Source organism: Phyllobates terribilis, unplaced genomic scaffold (assembly GCF_046119375.1).
Source record: "Phyllobates terribilis strain yellow unplaced genomic scaffold, ASM4611937v1 Scaffold_1__5_contigs__length_1240528914, whole genome shotgun sequence".
NCBI lineage: Eukaryota > Metazoa > Chordata > Amphibia > Anura > Dendrobatidae > Phyllobates > Phyllobates terribilis.
Window position 1 is genome coordinate 876932987 of NW_027362761.1, and position 19127 is coordinate 876952113.

Below are 19127 nucleotides of genomic sequence, written 5' to 3' on the forward strand. Positions count from 1 at the left end.
AGATGTAGAAAAAAGGATGATAGTAAGAATGCTTTCAAAATAGAGGTATAAACAGATTATTTTTATCAATTAAATAAGCTCTTCCATTAAGTTTTTTTACCTAAATTTGTGTATATGTGTATGTAGTATAGTGTGTGTGTTAAAGTACTCACCTACCAGAGTCTTCTCCGGTACCTGGTGCTCTTCCGGTCCTTTTCTCAGTAACATTCCTGCTCTTCAGATTCTACTGGTCACACTTCACTCTGTGTGCCCTGGAATGGCTTTTACAATGTAAGCTGATGGAGCATCAGAACAAGGCTTCATAGACTTACATTGTAAAAGAGACCTCCGGCTCATACATAGAACATAAAGTGAGTCGGATATGAAGAGCGGTGATGTCATTGAGAAGAGGAGCAGAACGGCGCTGGATACCGGAGAAGGTGAATATATTAACACACTCACACTACATGCACAGATTACGTAAAAATACTTCATGGGAGGGCTTCTTTAACAAAATGGAAATCAAATGAACAAAAAAGAAATCTAAATCAGAGGGAAATTTTTGTTCAAAATAAATACTTTTTTAGTAGTAAATTATTATTCTTCAGTTTGGCTCTACAGAGTAGTCGTCATATAATTCCTTAGCATTATTCTTGATGCCACTGACTTTCAGAAGGACTATACCTGATCAATGTTATATTTAGCATAATTTATTAACATCAAAGCAAAATACCCCCATCCAAAAAAAACCCCAAACTACTTTTCACCTATTTGTGTTCTGAATTAACCGTAATTAACCTGTAGAATTTGTGGCAACTAATAAGATGAATTATGTAGAGAGAGTGACATTTCAATTACAATTTGGCGCAAATTTACACATAGTTCCAGCTGATCGACCATTTCAATTAAAATTACTACACTAGAGTTCATTTACTTAAAACGACAATGTGTGCACATAAATCTACCAGTGGAAAATGGTAGCATTAAATATTTTTTACTCTCCATAGAACGAAGAGTAGGTGGGATAATAATTTTTTATTTTTTAAATGCATATTTTTTCATTTTTTTGGTTTTGCATATTCTTCTGCCATAAAAAAAAATAAAAATGTCCACTACGGACCAAAACGAAAAATAAGCCGGTATCAAACGTCACCTTCAGCATGCCATATCCTAATGCTGAAATTACTCCCTTTTCTAGAACTTTTGATGACATGCAGTACAGACCAAAAGTTTGGACACACCTTCTCATTTAAAGATTTTTCTGTATTTTCATGACTATGGAAATTGTACATTCACACTGAAGGCATCAAAACTATGAATTAACACATGTGGAATTATATACTTAACAAAAAAGTGAGAATGCCAAGAGTGTGCAAAGTAGTCATCAAAGCAAAAGGTGGCTACTTTGAAGAACCTAGAATATAAGACATATTTTCAGTTGTTTCACACTTTTTTGTTAACTATACAATTCCACGTGTTAATTCATAGTTTTGATGCCTTCAGTGTGAATGTACAATTTTCATAGTCATGAAAATACAGAAAAATATTTAAATGAGAAGGTGTGTACTGTATATGGTTGCATGAAGACAAGCCTTTTTTGTGTCAGAATGCCTTTATGCAACATTTGCATTTCCTTAAAGGACCACTCCAGCGTTATTTTTTATTGCAGTGCTGAAGTGGTGCCACTACTCTAAGTTCCCTGCCCCTAGTCTTATACTTACCAGACGTTGTCTTCATCTGTTATCAGTGCGGTTCTGGTCGGTCCCCAGCAGTTTGTGACGTGCCGGATCGCTCCGGTGTTAGCTGGGCGAGCTGAAGGTCACAACTCAATGTAAGTCTATAAGAGCCAGAATGACAGTCTCATAGACTTGTATTGAGAGCTTGTGACCGTTACCTCTGACTTCCGGTCAGTTAGAAGTTGTGGTCACAAAATGGCGGCGTGGGACTGGAGCAACGCCGTGAAGAGCTGAAGACAGCAGTTGATGAGTATAAGACTAGGGGCAGCGAACTTAGATTAGCGGCACAACTCCAGTGCTGAAAGAAGAAAAATGCTGGAGTGGTGTTTCAAAAACATGAATAAACTATAGGTCCACTGACCAAACTAAATTTGTATACTGTGTCCAAAAGGCTACATACCTAACAAGCTGAAATGTGCAAACCTTCCACTGCAAAACAGATTGTAGACAATTTCATGCATTCACATCCGCTCAGGTACCATCCATTGCCTAAATTCCTGCCTGAACTCAGACAACTAAAAGATGGTGCACAAAAAATCAAACCACACTTAATGAAACAAAGCCATTTTTATCAGCAGTAGTAAAAATTCTAAAAGAAACATGTTGGTTTTAATCTCCATTCCGAAAACGAACACGGAAGTCTACTGATCGTTGTACAAATGTTTGACTATGATCTCCGTTTAATCTCTTGAAATGGGATTGTTTTCAATAGGAAAATAAATGTTACACTACTGTGACACTTGTATCAACTATTTGGACAGCACCATCAAAAGGAAATGTGTTTTATACAAAAGTATATTGTTATTGGAAGGATATGAGACCAGAGAACGTGAGAACAGGTCAGACGTTTGCCCTTTGGTCCGTTCAAATCTGTCTCTAATTGTAAATTATTTCACATTTATGCAGAACTTTTCACATTCACATCTGTATCAAATTAAAGCTGCGTATTTTAATTGTAGATTTAATAGTATATACGGTGAAGCCATTTATAGGACCTATTTTTTCTTTAATTTCCAGGGGGTAGAAACACTTGTATGGTGTCAACAATGGAAAGTATCCCACTATCCACAGAAATATAAGCTCGTCATTTATTATATTATATGACTTTATTTTTCAAAGTTTGTGTCCCTAGTTAGAACCACGGTCGACATCTACATAGATGCAGAATTCCATCTTTTACTGACTATATATCTTGTGGTACAAGTTATAATTTTGTGTTCGCCTAATTTCCACAACAAAGGGTTACAACAAACCTGTCATCTGCTCCATTCAATTTTCCAAACACTCCCAGGAGTACTGCAAGGTACGGCAAATACACTACGCAATGCAGAGAATCAAGTACTTTGCCAATTAAACAAATACATGATTCATTCACTAAAATAGCAAGTGTGCATCATGGCAACTAAGAATATAAAAGAAAAGGGGAGAGGACAATACTCAATCTTAATTACTCGCACCGCCTGGCATGAGACAATTTCAACCAATGGCTGTTAAAGGAAATCTGTCACTAGGTTTTCCCCACGTACAGTAAAATCACCACCTTTAAGCCATCATACATAAAACTCCAGCAATCCCTCCCTCCGCACATGCATGAAAATACCTTTTATGATTCTGCCGTGCCATAAGCTAATCGTGCAGTCCGGTCCGATGGGTGTCGCTGGTCTGTGTGTCCTCTTGTCACGGGTGTGTCAGAAGTGACAGACAGTCGCCCTGAAGTTGGTTGCAGGCTATCTCTACGTTTGGCATTACAGACATCTTCTTAGAGGCTGTCTCTAGGACCCAGCGGCTACCTCCCTCAGGCTAATTAACTCCCTGGCCTGGGTGTATAAATACCTGGTGTGTTCTAGAGGGAGGTGCTGGCGATATTCATTACTACCTGTGAAGGCTTTAACAAGAGCAGTACTTTGTCCTCTCTGGAGCTTGATGGCATTTGTCTGGAGTCGTCTAAAGCTAAGCTATTTCCCCGTTTGTCCTTCCTTGTCTATAGTGTTGAGTGGAGATCGACTAGTGCTCTTCTCCTCCCTTCCCTAGCCTGAGCCAAACGCCAGGGAAAGACAGGGCAAGGTAGGCGTGCGGCGATTGGCGAATAGCCAATACAGGGACGTTAGGGGAGACAGGGTGACGCTAGATCAACCTAGGAGGTCTCCACTCACCCCCTTTCCCTGGAGTCTGGGCTCCCTTTCCCTCTTCCCTTTGTGTTGCACTAAGTCTTTCCCACACCGCTCTCCCAGCAATCGCTGGCTCTCCTGTCTTGAAGAACAAGAATGATGGCTCCTATATGATCCACCCAGTGCTGCAAATCTCCAGCCTGTAAAGACTGGCATACGAATGCTTCACTCTATCCGGAGGTAGCCGATGACCCGGAAGTGTAGCCGGCACCAGTGCATTACAGAACTTTTCTCTGTCCTCAGAAGAAGGTCTGCGTTTCAATTTCACAGGCTCGAGATTTTGCAACACTCACACTTTTGCAAGACAGGAGGGGCGGTAAATGCAAGGAAAGAGGAGGCACTGAGCAAACACCAGCAACACCCATCAGATCAGACTGTGTCGTTTGGCAAATGGCGTGGAACAATTATAAAAGGTATTTTTATGGATCCGTGAGGCTTATAGACAAATTGCTGGAGTAACATGTAAGAAGGCTTAAAGGTGGTCCTTTTAGTTTATATCGGGAAAATATAGTTACAGTTTCCCTTTAAGGGCTCGTCCATAAAACTGTATTTTCAGTCCTAATGCTGTCCGTGAAAAAAAAGGACAGTCTCAGACCAATTTTAATCAATGGGGCAGTGGAGATGAGCGATTTTTTTTTCACTTGACCGAATCTGTGTCTGAAAAAAATAGCAGCATGCACTAGTTTCTTCCATAAATCGGATGAGACTCGCCTATTTAAGTCTATTGGTACGTAAAAAAAAATCTAATGCAGTACGAAGCAACAGTATAACATCAGATTTTTACGGAAACATTACAATTCTGTAACACGGGAAATTGTAAATAGTCTTGTATATGATTAATAGCTGCTGCTGTAAAAAACATTGTATACGGACTATACACGGATGACAAGTGAGAAAACAATCGACCCACTTTTCTGCATGAAACTTTGAACAATTTTTTATATACGCTACTGTGAACCTACACAATCCTAAAAGGATTTTCCACCAAAGTTCCCACTGATCCAGAGAATTGATGGCCACATTTCTATATAAAAATATGCACCATTGTCTCCAAATTTTTAGTGTACACGCTTCAACTTTGTCACTCCATATTTATCAAATGTTGCATCCTAATGATAAATTTGCCACAAATTACACCAACGCTACATTTTAGGCATGACAGTACACTGTCCAATGATAGATAAGATCCAGACACTGTGTCATGTTGCAAGTCTCATGCTGAGCAGGCTGTCACTCAGTACTGGGGAACGGTTACCACCACCGCTCGCTATGCACTGAGTGGTGACTGAAGCTGTGCTGGCACCACACCTATGAAAAAATAAAATTAATTTTCCTCCTGGCAGTGGGGTCCTCATTGCGGCCGGCAGACAGCTTCAGACCTGCAGATTAACCCCATATCTGGAGGTTAGTAGCATTTTTTTTTACAGGACAGCTTCCCTTTAAGAGCATTTATTTTTGGGTGCTTTTAGTTTTAATAAGAAATTATTTGGGATGTCTATATGTCAGAAACAATCTATTTAGACCTATCTTAGCTGTAAAAATTGATGGTATTGATCTAACAAGTTGATGTCTGTGTCCAGCTGTAGAACCACTGGAAGTTGGCTTGTACATGTTGACAAGAAAATGCATATAATATGTGATGTGGTAGATCAGCTCACTTGGTTGCACACAGAGGTAGACACAGGAACACTGTCTCTTTAAATCTACTGTGGTTTATTAAGAGCACTTCCTAAACCACGGCAACGTTAGCAAAACAAACACGGCCTTCCTGGCCTAACAGGAAAAACAAAACAATGAATGGCACAGTCCTGGTTGCTACAGGTAACCGCCCGCTTTAGGAACAAACAATCCAAGGTTTAGCTTTCCTTCACATGACAAATCAGCTCCAGAGCTTTCACCTCCAGACCCACCCCACACCAAATGCTCTAGAAGGCTGAGAATGTATACTCTGCCCTCCTCCCTCTCTACAGGTGTTTAATCACCTTAGCAGTAAATATGGCCGATTAACCCCTCATTCCTTCGTGTGCTGGAACATTTTCCTATGTTTATATTACTGGAGCTAACAATCTCAGTGCTACATATCTCCCCTCCAGTACTTTGCCAGTGACTTTGTCACAGTGAATACTGATCTTTTGGCAAGCAATAAAGCCTGTAAAAATATATATATTGTCTAGTTGTGTTCTTTTATATACATTTAAAATCTGTTGATAAGGAGGTGAATAATGTAACTTTAAGATTAAAACCAAGCAATAATAATAATACACAATGCAAAAAAGGAAAAGTTTAGTCTCAGAGTAAAATCAATTCTTTATTAGAGGAGATTAAAAAGGATGTGCCAGCATACACACCCAGCAAAGATTTATTATTTCAGCTGAAGTCTGTTCCTTTAATCTGTCCCCGAGTCACCTTTTGCCATCAATAAATCCGTTATTGTCCATGGTCAAGGTAGGAAAAAGCTGACAGCATGAATAGATGACCTGCCTATGTGCATTTCCCAAGCTCCAGTCACAATCATTTAATAATCTGCGTCATTTCATCACGTGAGCTGCATGACAAAGAACACCGTAGCAACCACTTGAAAAAGTCTTGGTCGGGCAAGGACTAGAACCATTTTCCATCTTTACACTAGAGTCTTAATTTACTTTGTGTTTTCTCGGTATTTGTCTTGTTTTTACAAGATAATTGCATTCATGTACACAGCAAAGGGTTAATGCAGCCCTCTGCTTATCATGGCTCCTGTACAAGGCACAAGTGTCTGTAATGTAGTGCAAACATACTATACAATAAAGGTTTTCAAGGAGTCGGCTAATCAAATAAACCTCAACTCATTCCCATTACACTAAAATTAACTACAGGACTGAGGAGAAGAGGGTATCTGGGCAACAAGGAACACAAAACAGCTACGCTGCATAGGAGGAATGTCAGGTCAAAGAATCAAGCGTTACACGGGTGAAGAAAGTGGAAGTTTGTGAGTTCCACTTGTAAGAAGTTTGGAAGCCTCGAAGCAAAATTCAGCGCCAGAGAAATTTCTTCAATTGTTCTAGTCATCTTAATAGAGGAATTCAAGGGCTTGATGCCAAAGCAACTGAATTCAGAGGATTTGAATATATTCTCAGCTAAAAAAATGTATGCAGCAAATCTTCTGTATGTGAATATACCTTTATGTTAGTGTATGCGGAGGCTACTATCGCCAGATCAAAGAAACTTAAAGGGCTTATCCAGGATGTTTTAGAACAACGGACATAAAGAAAAGAATGTGTTAGAATAAAGGCTCTTTCAGATGTCAGTTTTTCACAGATAGCAGTTGTACCTTTAATAGTCTATGGGGCCATTCACATGTCCGTGATTTTTCGCGAACCAATTAGGTCAGCAGAAAATAACAGAGACATGTCCAATTTTGATCCCAGTGTAGGATCAAAATCGGCCATGCAAGTCTATGAGTCCATGAAAAAAAATCAGACGGCACTTGGATGACATCCGAGTGTGGTCTGATTTTCAAAGGACTATCAGAACTAATCCAGAAAGATAGGCAGTGTTTATAAAAATTATAGAAATGATCCAAAATGGGAACAAAACAATGTGATATATAATTACATAAAATAGAATGGAATAACAAAAGAAAATTACTAAACCTGTGTCACGGAAATGGCTGAGTTTAGCAGAGGGAGGTACACCTTGAAAAAATGGACAAAACTACAGCAAACTGTACCTTCCAGAAGTGAAAAATTACCCAAACCCAAATACTGCTTTTTATTATCATTTATTGGACCATTATTAAGTTGGAGGGCTTAGAATGGCCTTACACTGACGTGAGTGAATGCATCATGTTTGTCCCTTCACTATGACGCCGAAAACACATCTCCCATATATGTCGGGTGACAGCAGCTATGTAGTCTGTCACCCCGAGGTATAACAACACTTTCTCATTAGTCCGACAGGCGGTGAGTAACCCTTTTTTTTACTCACCCCGACAGACTGGGGATACCACTTTCCTACCATCCTGAAAGGCTGTGGGACACATGTTCCCATCATCCTGACAGACTGGGGACACAACTCACCCACCATCCTGACAGGTTGTGGGTAACACTTTCCCACTATCCTAACAGGCTGTGAGACACACTTTCCCTCCACCCTGATAGGCTATGGCTAACACTTTCCCACCACCCTGACAGACTATGTGTACGGCTTTCCCATGACCCTGACAGGCTGTGGGTAACACTTCTCCCCCACAGTGACAGGCTATGTGTACTAATTTCCCATCACCCTTACAGGCTCTGATACGCACTTTCCCACCACCCTGACAGGCTATAGGTACCACTTTCCCATCATCCTGACAGACTGTGGACACTACTTTCACACCATCCTGACAGGCTGTGGGACACACTTTCCCACCACCCTGAAATTGTGGGTAACACATTTCCTTCACCCTAACTGGCTGTGGAACACACTTTCCAACCATCCTGACAGGCTATGGGTACCACTTTCCCATCATCCTGACAGGCAGTGGTAACATTTTCCCCCCAACCCTGACAGGCTGTGGGACACGCTTTCTTACCATCCTGACAGGTTGGGGATAAAACCTTAACCGCCTCCCCTCATACCTCAGGAGCAGTGCTAATCATGGGGCAGCTACCACCGGCCATGTCACAGTACGTCATGACACTGGTCAGCTGCACGGGACCACTCGCTTCATGATCCCCAAGCCTGTCCCTATCCTCTCCTGATACCTCAGGTTCAGTGCTAATCATGGGGCATCTACCACTGGCCATGTCACAGTCCTTCGTGACACCGATCAGCAGCATGGGACCAGCAGCTTCATGATCCCAATGCCTGTTCCCATAGCCCTTAGCACTGATGCTTGCTCCTTTTAAGAGATCCTCAGCAACATCACCCTACAGCATAACATGGCTGAGTTCTCCTGTACCACAAAATACATTATCATCATGCATGACATTAACATCCAAATTATTGATATTTGAATCACATGACTGGTTAAATCTGGGAAGGTTGTCAGGAATGTATTGAGCGACCAACCGTCCCAGATTCGTCCCCAATAAAACATTTGTAGGGAGGTTCTCAGACACCCCCCCACTTTCCTCAACCCCCTCCCAGCACCCCAATCCAGGATAACCCGGGCCATTGGTAAAGATCGGCGAACACCCCCAAACCCGATGGCAGCCAGGCTCTTTCCAGGGATGAGTTCTTCAGGGAACACAAATTCAGGACGAATGAGAGTTTGTTCTGTACCGGTGTCCTTGAGCACCACCGTAACGGTGTCGCCCACAGTAATCAGTTGCAATTTTTCACGGGCCCTCCCAACCGACCCACCCACAAAAAGAACAAGGCCTCAAATGTGGGGTTCCTCTTCTGCCCCACATCTGGCAGGTGAGGCCAGCTCGGTCGCAGGTATAGCACAGGCGGGAGTCAGATGCAAACTGGGTGCTAAAAGATGGGCGAGACCCCCGAGGACCAGCTGTTAGGAGCATTAGGTGTCGGCTTTCCCCCTTTCCGGCTGGCAATGGCCGATTTCCTCACTTCAGGTGTATGGTTGGCCTCATAGGTATCAGCAATCTTTGTGGACTTGGAGGCCTCCTTTGGCTCCTGGTCCATCACAAACTGTCTCACCTCCACAGGGAAAACATGAAGAAACTGGTCGTTCGACATTGAGTCCTTTAGTTCCCGGAAGGTGGTGACCTATAGTCCCTGGACCGACTGCTCAAATTTGGTTCTGAGCCCGTTCACCACATCACTGTAGCTGTCGTGAAGTCCACAGAACTTTTTCATGCCACACCATGCCACGCCACAGGAGTCTGCTGATATTTCTTTATCGGGGCCTTTTTGATGGCCTCATAGTCTCCATCTTGATCTTAAGGGAAAGAGGCGAACACCTCGAGAAACTTGCCTCGTAGTCCTGGGTTAAGTATCAGGCTCAATGATCCTCAGGCAACTGGTACTGTTTATAGGCCTTTTCTAACCCATGCAAAAAATGTGTCCAGATCCGCGTCCTTGTCCATGACATGAAAATGCTCAGGATGCGGTTTAAAGGTGTGGACATTACTGGACTCATTGATCAGTGGGGTGGATGGCTCCTTCTGCAGTCGGGCTAACGCCAGCTGGTGCTCTCACTCTGCTTGTTGTTCCTTTGGCTAGGCCTGTTGGGCTTCTTGTCCGGCTTGAACCTGCCACTTGGCTTGACGCTCAGCAACCTCTCGCTCTGCTGAGTTCTTGTAGCACAAGCTGTATCCACATTTGAGGGTCACATCCTCCCAGTTGCTGCAGAATGAGTGGCAAGCAAGAGTTCGTTCCACTCTGGGAACTATGGTTGCTGCTGACCCCCTCTGAGTTGGAAAGTTCTGAAACTGGATCCATAACTGAGCATCCTGGTGCTCCACTGGTGCCGGGCTCTGGGGCCACATCGTGTTGTTGCCTGGCATCATCCTCCACCAAGGCACAGATAATTTTCTGGGAGAAATACTTCATTTTCTGGAACAATTTCAAGTGTGCCAATGCTTTCAGCCATGACTGTATATCAAGACTTAGAGGTGTTGTGTCATCAATATATTTAGAAAATTGTATTTTTGTAATTTTTTCAGTATACTCCTATTAAAAATATTGAATGGTTGCCCTACAGTTAGTAATATTGCCTGTCTCATGACTTCTTCTACACCCCAGAAGAAGATGACATACGCAAAGAAAAACTCTGGGTCAGGTCAAACATCAGCGTTTGGCACAAGATAAAAATAAGCTATGAGTGCTCTGTTATCTCCTTTTCTGAGTATAATAAACTGCTTTTCATTTATACCCTGTCTGGCAGTTCTACACTATATTCCATTCCTATCAGCTAGATATTTTGTCATCCAGCAGGTTTGGAAATAGATTGCTTCTATATCCATCTACTGCGAATCGGGATATCCCTCTACACTCCTTCTGGTTTGAAGCCGATTTCATTCTGGAAGGGTTGAATTATGTGGACTTGGTGGGGTTCCAGAATTGGTGGGGTTCCAGCGGTCAGTAAATTAGAATCTATCCCATAAAGCAGTGTTTGTTAAATCCCGTTCTCACGGCCCCCCCAAGACATCATGTTTCCAGTATCTCCTTAGTATTGCACAGGAGATGGAATTATCAAAGCACCAGAAATTGCCACAGGTTCTCTCACACGGTAATACTAAGGAAATCCTGAAAAAATGAATTGGGGGGCTGTGAGGACTGACCCTTGGGAAACACTGCTACAATGTTTTACAAAAAATCTACACACCGATGTAAAGATGCCAGGTTTTTGTTATGTAAAAAAAAAAATCATGCCAAGAAAAATCATTACAGATCTTTTTTTGACCTTTAATGTATTCGCTGTGAATAACATTACAGTTTAGAGTTAAAAAATATATAGCAGAGAGAAGAGGCTGAAGTTCTGCGAGCAGTCTAAGCATGTCTTCCAAAGAATTAATTAATACGGCAGCACTCTGCAAGGCTCTGTGGGAGTTCAGCGCAGAATAAGCATTATCTGCTCTTTTGAAAAATAATAATGATGGTAATTTGTAATTTCACCAGGTCAGTGCCTCAAGGCCTTTCCTAGCACAAAGGGAAACCACCACTGCTGTAGATCCACAATGCAGAGAAAACACAGCATTTTATAGAATAACTAGCTCATTAAAATGAATGTGAGGCAGAGAATCCATGCACAGAATGTAGTATTCACCACGGGCTCCTGCATGTCCACTGTGCCTCAACAGTTAATATTGAATTTTATTACTATAGTATTAGACTATGTTCACATGGGCCGGTTTAGACATTGGGCCCGATTCATCAAGACCGGCGCTGTTCACGCAGGTCTTGATATGGGCGCACTAGAGTCAGATGCTCATGATTCATGAAGAGGTGTAGTGCTGGACGAGTCGCATGCTCCTCCGTGTTCACCTTGCCACAAATCCTACTTCAGTCCCCTGCTGGAGTAAGGTTTGCGGCTTTGCAAACGCCACCGCCAAATCAGGTCACATGACTGGGCAGCAGGCAAAGCTCATTTGCAGGGGAGCAGGGATGTGAAAGGACACATAGGCAAGTGGGATGCTTGTTTGGGGGCCATTGTGGGCACTTCATACTGTGCATGCTTCATACATTATAACATGTGGAAGTGACTGTGGGGAATTCAAACTGTTGGGGCATGATAATATGTGGGGAGTCTATGGGGGGTATAATATAAGAGGGACATGAGGGGCTTCATAATGTGTGTGTGGGGGACAGTGGGGGCATTGTACTGTGTAGGAGGACTGTGGGGACATAGTACAGTATGGAGTGGGACTATTCAGCATTGTACTCTGTGGGAGAACTATGGGGACACAGTACACTATGGAGTGGGACTAGTCAGCATTGTAATGTGTGGGAGGACTGTGGGGACATAGTACAGTATGGAGTGGGACTGTGGAGCATTGTACTGTGTGGGAGGACTGTGGGGACATAGCACAGTATGGAGTGGGACTATTCATCATTGTACTGTGTGGGTGGACTGCGGGCATCATACAAGTGTTGTGGGCACTATAGTGGCAATGAAAAAAGTATCGCACTGTGTGGGAACACTAATGGACTTCACTAGCAGCAATATTTTTGTTTGGGCACATATAAAAGACTGGGCAAGATTAGGGAAACAGCTTAGATCAAAATAGAAATTGTTGTGGTGTATTACGCGTACACGCAGTATGCGTCCCTCTTAACCAACTTTCAAAGTTGGGAGGTAAGAAAATGACCCTTTTTTTCAGCCAAAAAGACAATGTGTGAACAGAGCCTTTATGTTTGTCTTTATTTCAAGGCCATTTTCTTGCTTTTAAGAGCAGACTCCCATCACTTCTTAACTAAAAAGACTCCTTAAAAAACACTGCTTCATATCGGTAACCAAAAAAAAACATGAAAAAAAAAAAAGGAAATGGAATAAAAAATGCAGCAAAAATGCAGTACATTTGGGTGCAGACAGTGGCAAAAAAACAAAGGCGGGAGAAAAAGCAACGGTTTTGCACTCTGTAACTTGTGCATTATTTTTTTGAGATACAAGAGGATTATGTTGTTGTTATATTCTTGTTTTATTTTTTTGCAATGTAAGGTTATAATGTAAATAAAAAAAGAGGAAATATGCATCTACTTTTCACATCTTTAGCATTTTTTTTAGCACAAAGTGCCACTTAAATTGCTTTTAACCGAGTTCCCATTTAACTACAATTATTTTTATATTTGGAATATATCATTTTTATTTTTTTTTATCAGAGGGTGCCTCTAGAAACTGCAGTGTTTCCCATAATGTCATAAATTACCTTTTGGAAGCATGTCAACGTTATCATATTTTTTTTTAGTGCGGACTTCCCCTGAACTTGGGATAGCACCGGTTATAGGGCAAATTTAGACTTCTGACTATGCTGCGGAGTTGGGCTTGTTCTGCTAAGACCCAGCAGCTTCTACACCTTTTCCAGTGATCAGAAGATTGCTGCGATGGGAGCAGGAAGCATTATTACTAATTGCTGAACTGTGTGCGCAGTGCTCATACGTCTCTCAGGAACGCAGAGATGGTAATAAACTGTTGCTGCCTTTTCTGTAGGTAGATAGTCTGCCTGTCTCTGACAGGTAGCATCCCAATCCTGAAGCTGCTGACTCTGAAAGGACGTTCTAAAGCTCTGCCTCCTCATGTTTCCACATGGCAAACATACCGTATCAACAGTCAAACAACTTGGAGTTTAATATATTTATAGTACATACGTTTTTAGGTTATTTTTTGCTATAGTCCATGTCTATTTTATTACACGACAGTAACCTGCTAGCATTAGAAGCAGCTGATTGATATTCCAGGTTGTTCTTAGTGTATGATCTACAAGTTCACCCAATTCCTAAGTAATAAAGCTTCGTGCACACTCTGCATTACATTCCACATCTTGCAGTCATCTGGAAAAATGTAAACTTATGCTATTCATCCCATCCCCTGTATTATCATTACGTTTAAAGGCTGGGATCATGTGATATATTGTGGTAGAGTGACAAGCGAGAGAAAAAAACCTCACATTTCTAAGCTACATACATTTTGCTGCATTTTTTGATCCAAATGTTGAACATGTTAAAAAAATGCATGGACAATAAGGGTATGTGCACACGATGCAGAAATGCTCAGGATTTTTTCCTGAGCGTTTCTGCATCTCTCTGGCAGGAAAAAACGCATGCGGATTGTACATGCGGTTTCCTGCCAGGGACATGCGGAAATGAAGCGGTCTTCACTTTCATTTCCGCATGCGGGTTGACAAGCGCTTCCCAAGCGATTTTAGCATCACTTGGAAAGTGCTTGTCAACTTCACACTATATAAATCCATGCAACCGGCATGGATTTATATAGTGTGTGATGTCAAAAAATAAAAAATAAATCTATACTTTACCCTCTGATGGCCCCCGGTGTCCTGCTTCATCGGTCCCGGCTGCCGGCAGTGAAGACTGTAGGACCTTCCGACGTCAGCGTCACGTGACCCGTCACATGACTCTGACGTCAGCGAAGGTCCTTCATTCAACCCCGAAGTGCGCGGGAAGCCGGCAGGACGCAGCGCGGGCCGTCAGAAGGTGAGAATATATATATTTTTTATTTTATTCTTTTTTTTTTTAATGGTACCTGGGTCTGGATGAGAGTCCTCTCCTCCACACCCGGGTACCATCCGCACATTAGACCGCATGAAAAACGCATCAACATATACAGTGATGCGGATTCCATGCGGTCTAATGCAAGTCAATGGCGGCAAAAGAGCAGCGTTTCCGCAAAATTAATTGACATGCTGCGGATTTTTGACCGCAGCGTTTACGCTGCGGAAAAATCCGCATCATGGGCACAGCACATGCGGATTTCCATTGGGGAACATTGCTGCCCTTCTACCATGCGTTTTTCATGCGTTTCCGCGGCGTTTACGCAACTGCAAAAACGCCACGGAAACGCATGAAAAACGCATCGTGTGAACTCAGCCTAATAAATTGTGCCAATTTCTGGTAAAATACATATTTTATGCACACAGAACCCTACTGCAATGTGATAATGCCACAAAAATGTCTTTATTTTGTGTGAAATCTGTATTGTGATAATGTTGCTTATAATTTTCTTTATGATAAATTTAATTGTAACGACAGCACAAGATTGCTTGTCTTCATTTCCGGGCACGTGCATTTGGTGCACATACCGTTCTAAAAAACGGTCCTGATTTTCATGTTATGTAACTTGCCATGCACTCTTTTTGTGTGGACAGTTCCTCTTTATTGGCATTCTGCCAGCAATATATGTGCTGGAAGATCCTTTCCCTTACATCACAGCATGTATCGTACCTGCCATTGTCCAATCGCTTTCCTGCCCCAGACTGAAAGCTGGCTTCTCTTTTGTGTCGGCACACAGATTAACATGAAAGCAAGAGCGGATAGACAAAACCATCCCCACTTCTTATAATCCATCTTGGCATTTCTAGTGCTAGAGTCAGATTATAGTTCACAACAGTGATGTTGTAGATTGTCTATTTAGCACATTGTCAAAGTATATCAAGTTGTCATTACGAACAATGACCATTTAACTGGTTAATGACATTCAAAACCAATGAGAACAATCAATATTCACTCAAAGTTTTCCACTTTACAATGCTGTCAGATACAACAAGTCTTGGAAGACTTTAGCCCTGATTCATCAAAGTGTTTTTGACAGATTTAAAACATTTTAAAAAGTTTGACGCTTTCACAATAGTCCTGGCCAGGTCCGCTAAGGTGGGCGAGGCATAAGTGGGATGGGTGTGGCAAAGTCCGCTAGACAAATGCTTCAAAAGGTTGCGCCAACTTAGTAGCGTAACTTACAACAGAAATGTCTCTGTCGGGAGTAACATTGTTGTTGAGGCACACGCCAGTGTTAAGATGAGCCTAATACACTAAGTGGCCTTAATTAATTAGGCACGCCTTACTCCTGCATGCCCATCATTTAGACTGGTGTACGAAATGCCAGCTTAATGAATCGGGGCCTCTGTCTCGACCATTGTTTTTACTAACAATCTTTGCACAACTCTTTAGAAAAACAAAATCAAGGTAGTTTGACCAATGCAATTTTTTTATATTTTTGAGACTAACAATTCCAAATAAATAAATCTCCTCCTCTCCAAAGAAGAGCCTGAAGAAGACAATGAGATGCATGTGTCTAGAGGAGTTAATAAACTTCTAATTATTTGTACAAAGAAGAATGGCATTCATGACCTACTGTCAATATTCACCTGTCACTAAGGCTCACGTTCTGCAATGGGATAGCCGGAAATTATCAGAATATGTCAAATAGATTTGATTTAAGAAATATTCACCTTTTTCTCCCCAAGACCAAATAATAAAGCAATATACCGGTTATACTTGAGCAATATGTTTTAATTTCCTCTCTGAACAGGACAAAGAAATCAAGTTGGGACATTCTGGGTCTTCAGAGACAGGAATGTGTCCGGGGGGGGAGAAATAGCAGCGCTAGTCCACAGCTGACTGCTATCCTTCCTGACATGCTGCAGGCAACACACCTTCCATGCAGCCAGGGTAAACAGATGTAGGGACGGAGATTTATGGTACTGTCAGACACATCAACTATTGACAAGTTCAATATCAAACAAAATTCAGTTTAAAGACTTCTACACGTCTGGCAGAATTGCATATGCTCATTAAAACCATGTTACAGGGATTTACACATACCCTTCTTTCGAAGTTTTGGCTGAACTTGGCAGCAAATTTGCAGCACAATCAGCATTTATCACGAAAAACTGATGTTGTCTTAATTTTAAACAATACGACCTTACAGGCTAGTCCTTACTTTCTTACAGCAAGATGAAGAATGTTGTGATATTTGAATTGGTTGTCACGAAAAACTTATTCTAGCATTTAATTGGAGATATCCTTGTGATTCATAGTGAAATCATCATCGAAACTCAAGGTGCATTTATATGATCAAATATTGTGAACGCTCGTTTCCCACTAATCGGCCAGTGTAAACAGATTGCCAATCACTTGACAATAGAGCAAAATTCTCATTCTTCAGGGGAAATTATTTTTAAAGGGGTTGTCCACTACTAGGACAACCCCTTCTCGATCTGAATATTTTCCCCCGTCAAAATAAAAAAAGCTTACACTCACCTCCAGAGACCGTGACTCCAGAACTGATTGGGCGCCAAACTCACATGTCATAACAACCGCACGTGAGCCCGGGAACGTGAGTGCCAACACCGCTGGAATGGCGCTGGCACGGGAGGGGAGTATAAGCTTTTTTATTTTCAAGGGGGCCAAACATTCAGATTGAGAAGGGGTTGTTATAGTAGTGGACAACCACTTTAGGCTTGCTTTAAAATAATTTTTGAGAACAATGACAGTCTATGCAAAAAAATGATCTGTCACTGGTTGCTCTGTGGGCATGGGAAGTACAGTTGGCCTGTCCAACCAGGATATTAAATGAATGCCGATCAGCAAACATATAGCCGATGGGAAGTCGGTTAAAGCTGGAGTTTGGCAAGAGTAAACGCCCTCTAAGAAATACAGCTGTAGTCATGGAAGTTTTTAAGAGACAGTATCATAAGAACATCCCATACAGTAGCAATTGGTATAGTGCAGGTGCAACGCTACTCCATCCCAGGAACCAAACATGGTCAAAATGTGACAAATGTTTTTACGTGAAGTAAGAACCTCACATGTTTTGACACTATCTTTTTGTGTGCTGCGATACTTTTTCCCTTTCAAAAGACTTCATTTTTTGGATCTAATATCATAGAATTAGGACACAGGACCACTACATATCCTAAGCGAACAACAGAACCACTGTAATTTATCTAAGCTGTTGCTTGGAACATGCAATCAAAATATTTCTAAACTCTACTGAAGAAATGAAACCTAAGGTTGGCTGGTTGATGTGGACAACAAGACCAGTATATTTCTCATCTTTGATATATGGACCTACTAGTCAACCCGCCTCTTAAAGGGTGAGTCCCAAAAAAAAATCAAGTTATCCCCTATCCATATAAGGGATACCTTGCTGATTGCTGGGGGTCATGCTCAGCCAGATCTTTTCATTGTTACTGGGGCTGCGGGATAAAGCAGAGTATAATGCCCAGCTTTCTCCAGAACTCCCATAGGCAATGAATGAAGCAGAGGTTGAGCTTGAGCACCACTGCTCTATTCAAAGAGGGGACTGCGGAGCCTTATTCTCAGGGATCGAAGGACCAAACTCGAGATTGCTGGGTGTCCTCTTGATGGATCACCCCTTTGGATAGTAGATAACTTGTTTTTTTGGAGGTATAACACTTTAATAAGTCACATATGTGCTTCTTCAATAATAAGTGCATCTTTTTACTGAAGAATAATACACGCATGTACTACATTAGAACCGCGAATGTAAGGATGGCAAATCATACATTTTCAGTTGCTCATGAGGCTATTTTAATTAACTAATTATTTTTTTGGCAATGTCATACCTGGTAAATCTGAAAAAAGCAGAATGCATTCATTAAATCCATTAGCAAGAAGCCGGACTCTCAGCTGCTGCAAAATAGCCACCCCAATACAGAAAGGAAAAGAGGCGTTCCCCAAGAGCAGTGTGTCCCACAAGTGGAAGATCTTGTGCAAAGGAAAAACATCTGTAATACAAGAGGATAAAGGAAAAAGAATAATGATATATATATATATATATATAAATACATATATATATATATATATATATATATATATATACACATAAATACACACATATATATATATATATATATATACACATACATTTACACACACAAATTCAATATGCATTCAGTTAAATATCCAATAACAAGGATTATGCACGTTAAGTAGAATCTGCCTCGCTGTACTTGCAGTCTGATCTGTGGACATCATGCCGTATAGAAGGAGAAGCTAAGAAGAACGATGTACAGGTTTGCTGGAAAAGATTCAGTATAACTTGTATTTTATCCTTAGAAGTTACTGTTTTTATACACATGAGTCCAGTGGGCGGTGCCAATAGTGACTGACAGTCTTCCCTGTATGACTGTGCATGTAGAGGACCACCCACAGGACTCATATGTATATAAACACCAGGGATTTCAATAAAAATACAAGTTATACTGACTCGCTTTCCCACAAATATGTACATCATTCTGCTCAGCTCCTTCTGCTCTATAACATCCTGCCTGAAAAGTAGAGAACGTTCAAACATGACAAATTTTGTTTAAGTAATCATTCAAAAACTATTACAGATTAA

The 19127-nt window shown here is 41.5% G+C and overlaps 1 protein-coding gene across 1 annotated transcript in view; it reads right to left on the minus strand.

Moving 5' to 3' along the window:
• Window positions 1-19127, minus strand: part of TBCK (TBC1 domain containing kinase) — a 396446-nt gene that overhangs the window by 158736 nt on the left and 218583 nt on the right. Inside the window, exon 22 of the mRNA XM_073639595.1 lies at window positions 18352-18513. Within this exon, the coding sequence (XP_073495696.1) occupies window positions 18352-18513 (162 nt within the window). The remainder of the gene's footprint in view (window positions 1-18351; window positions 18514-19127) is intronic.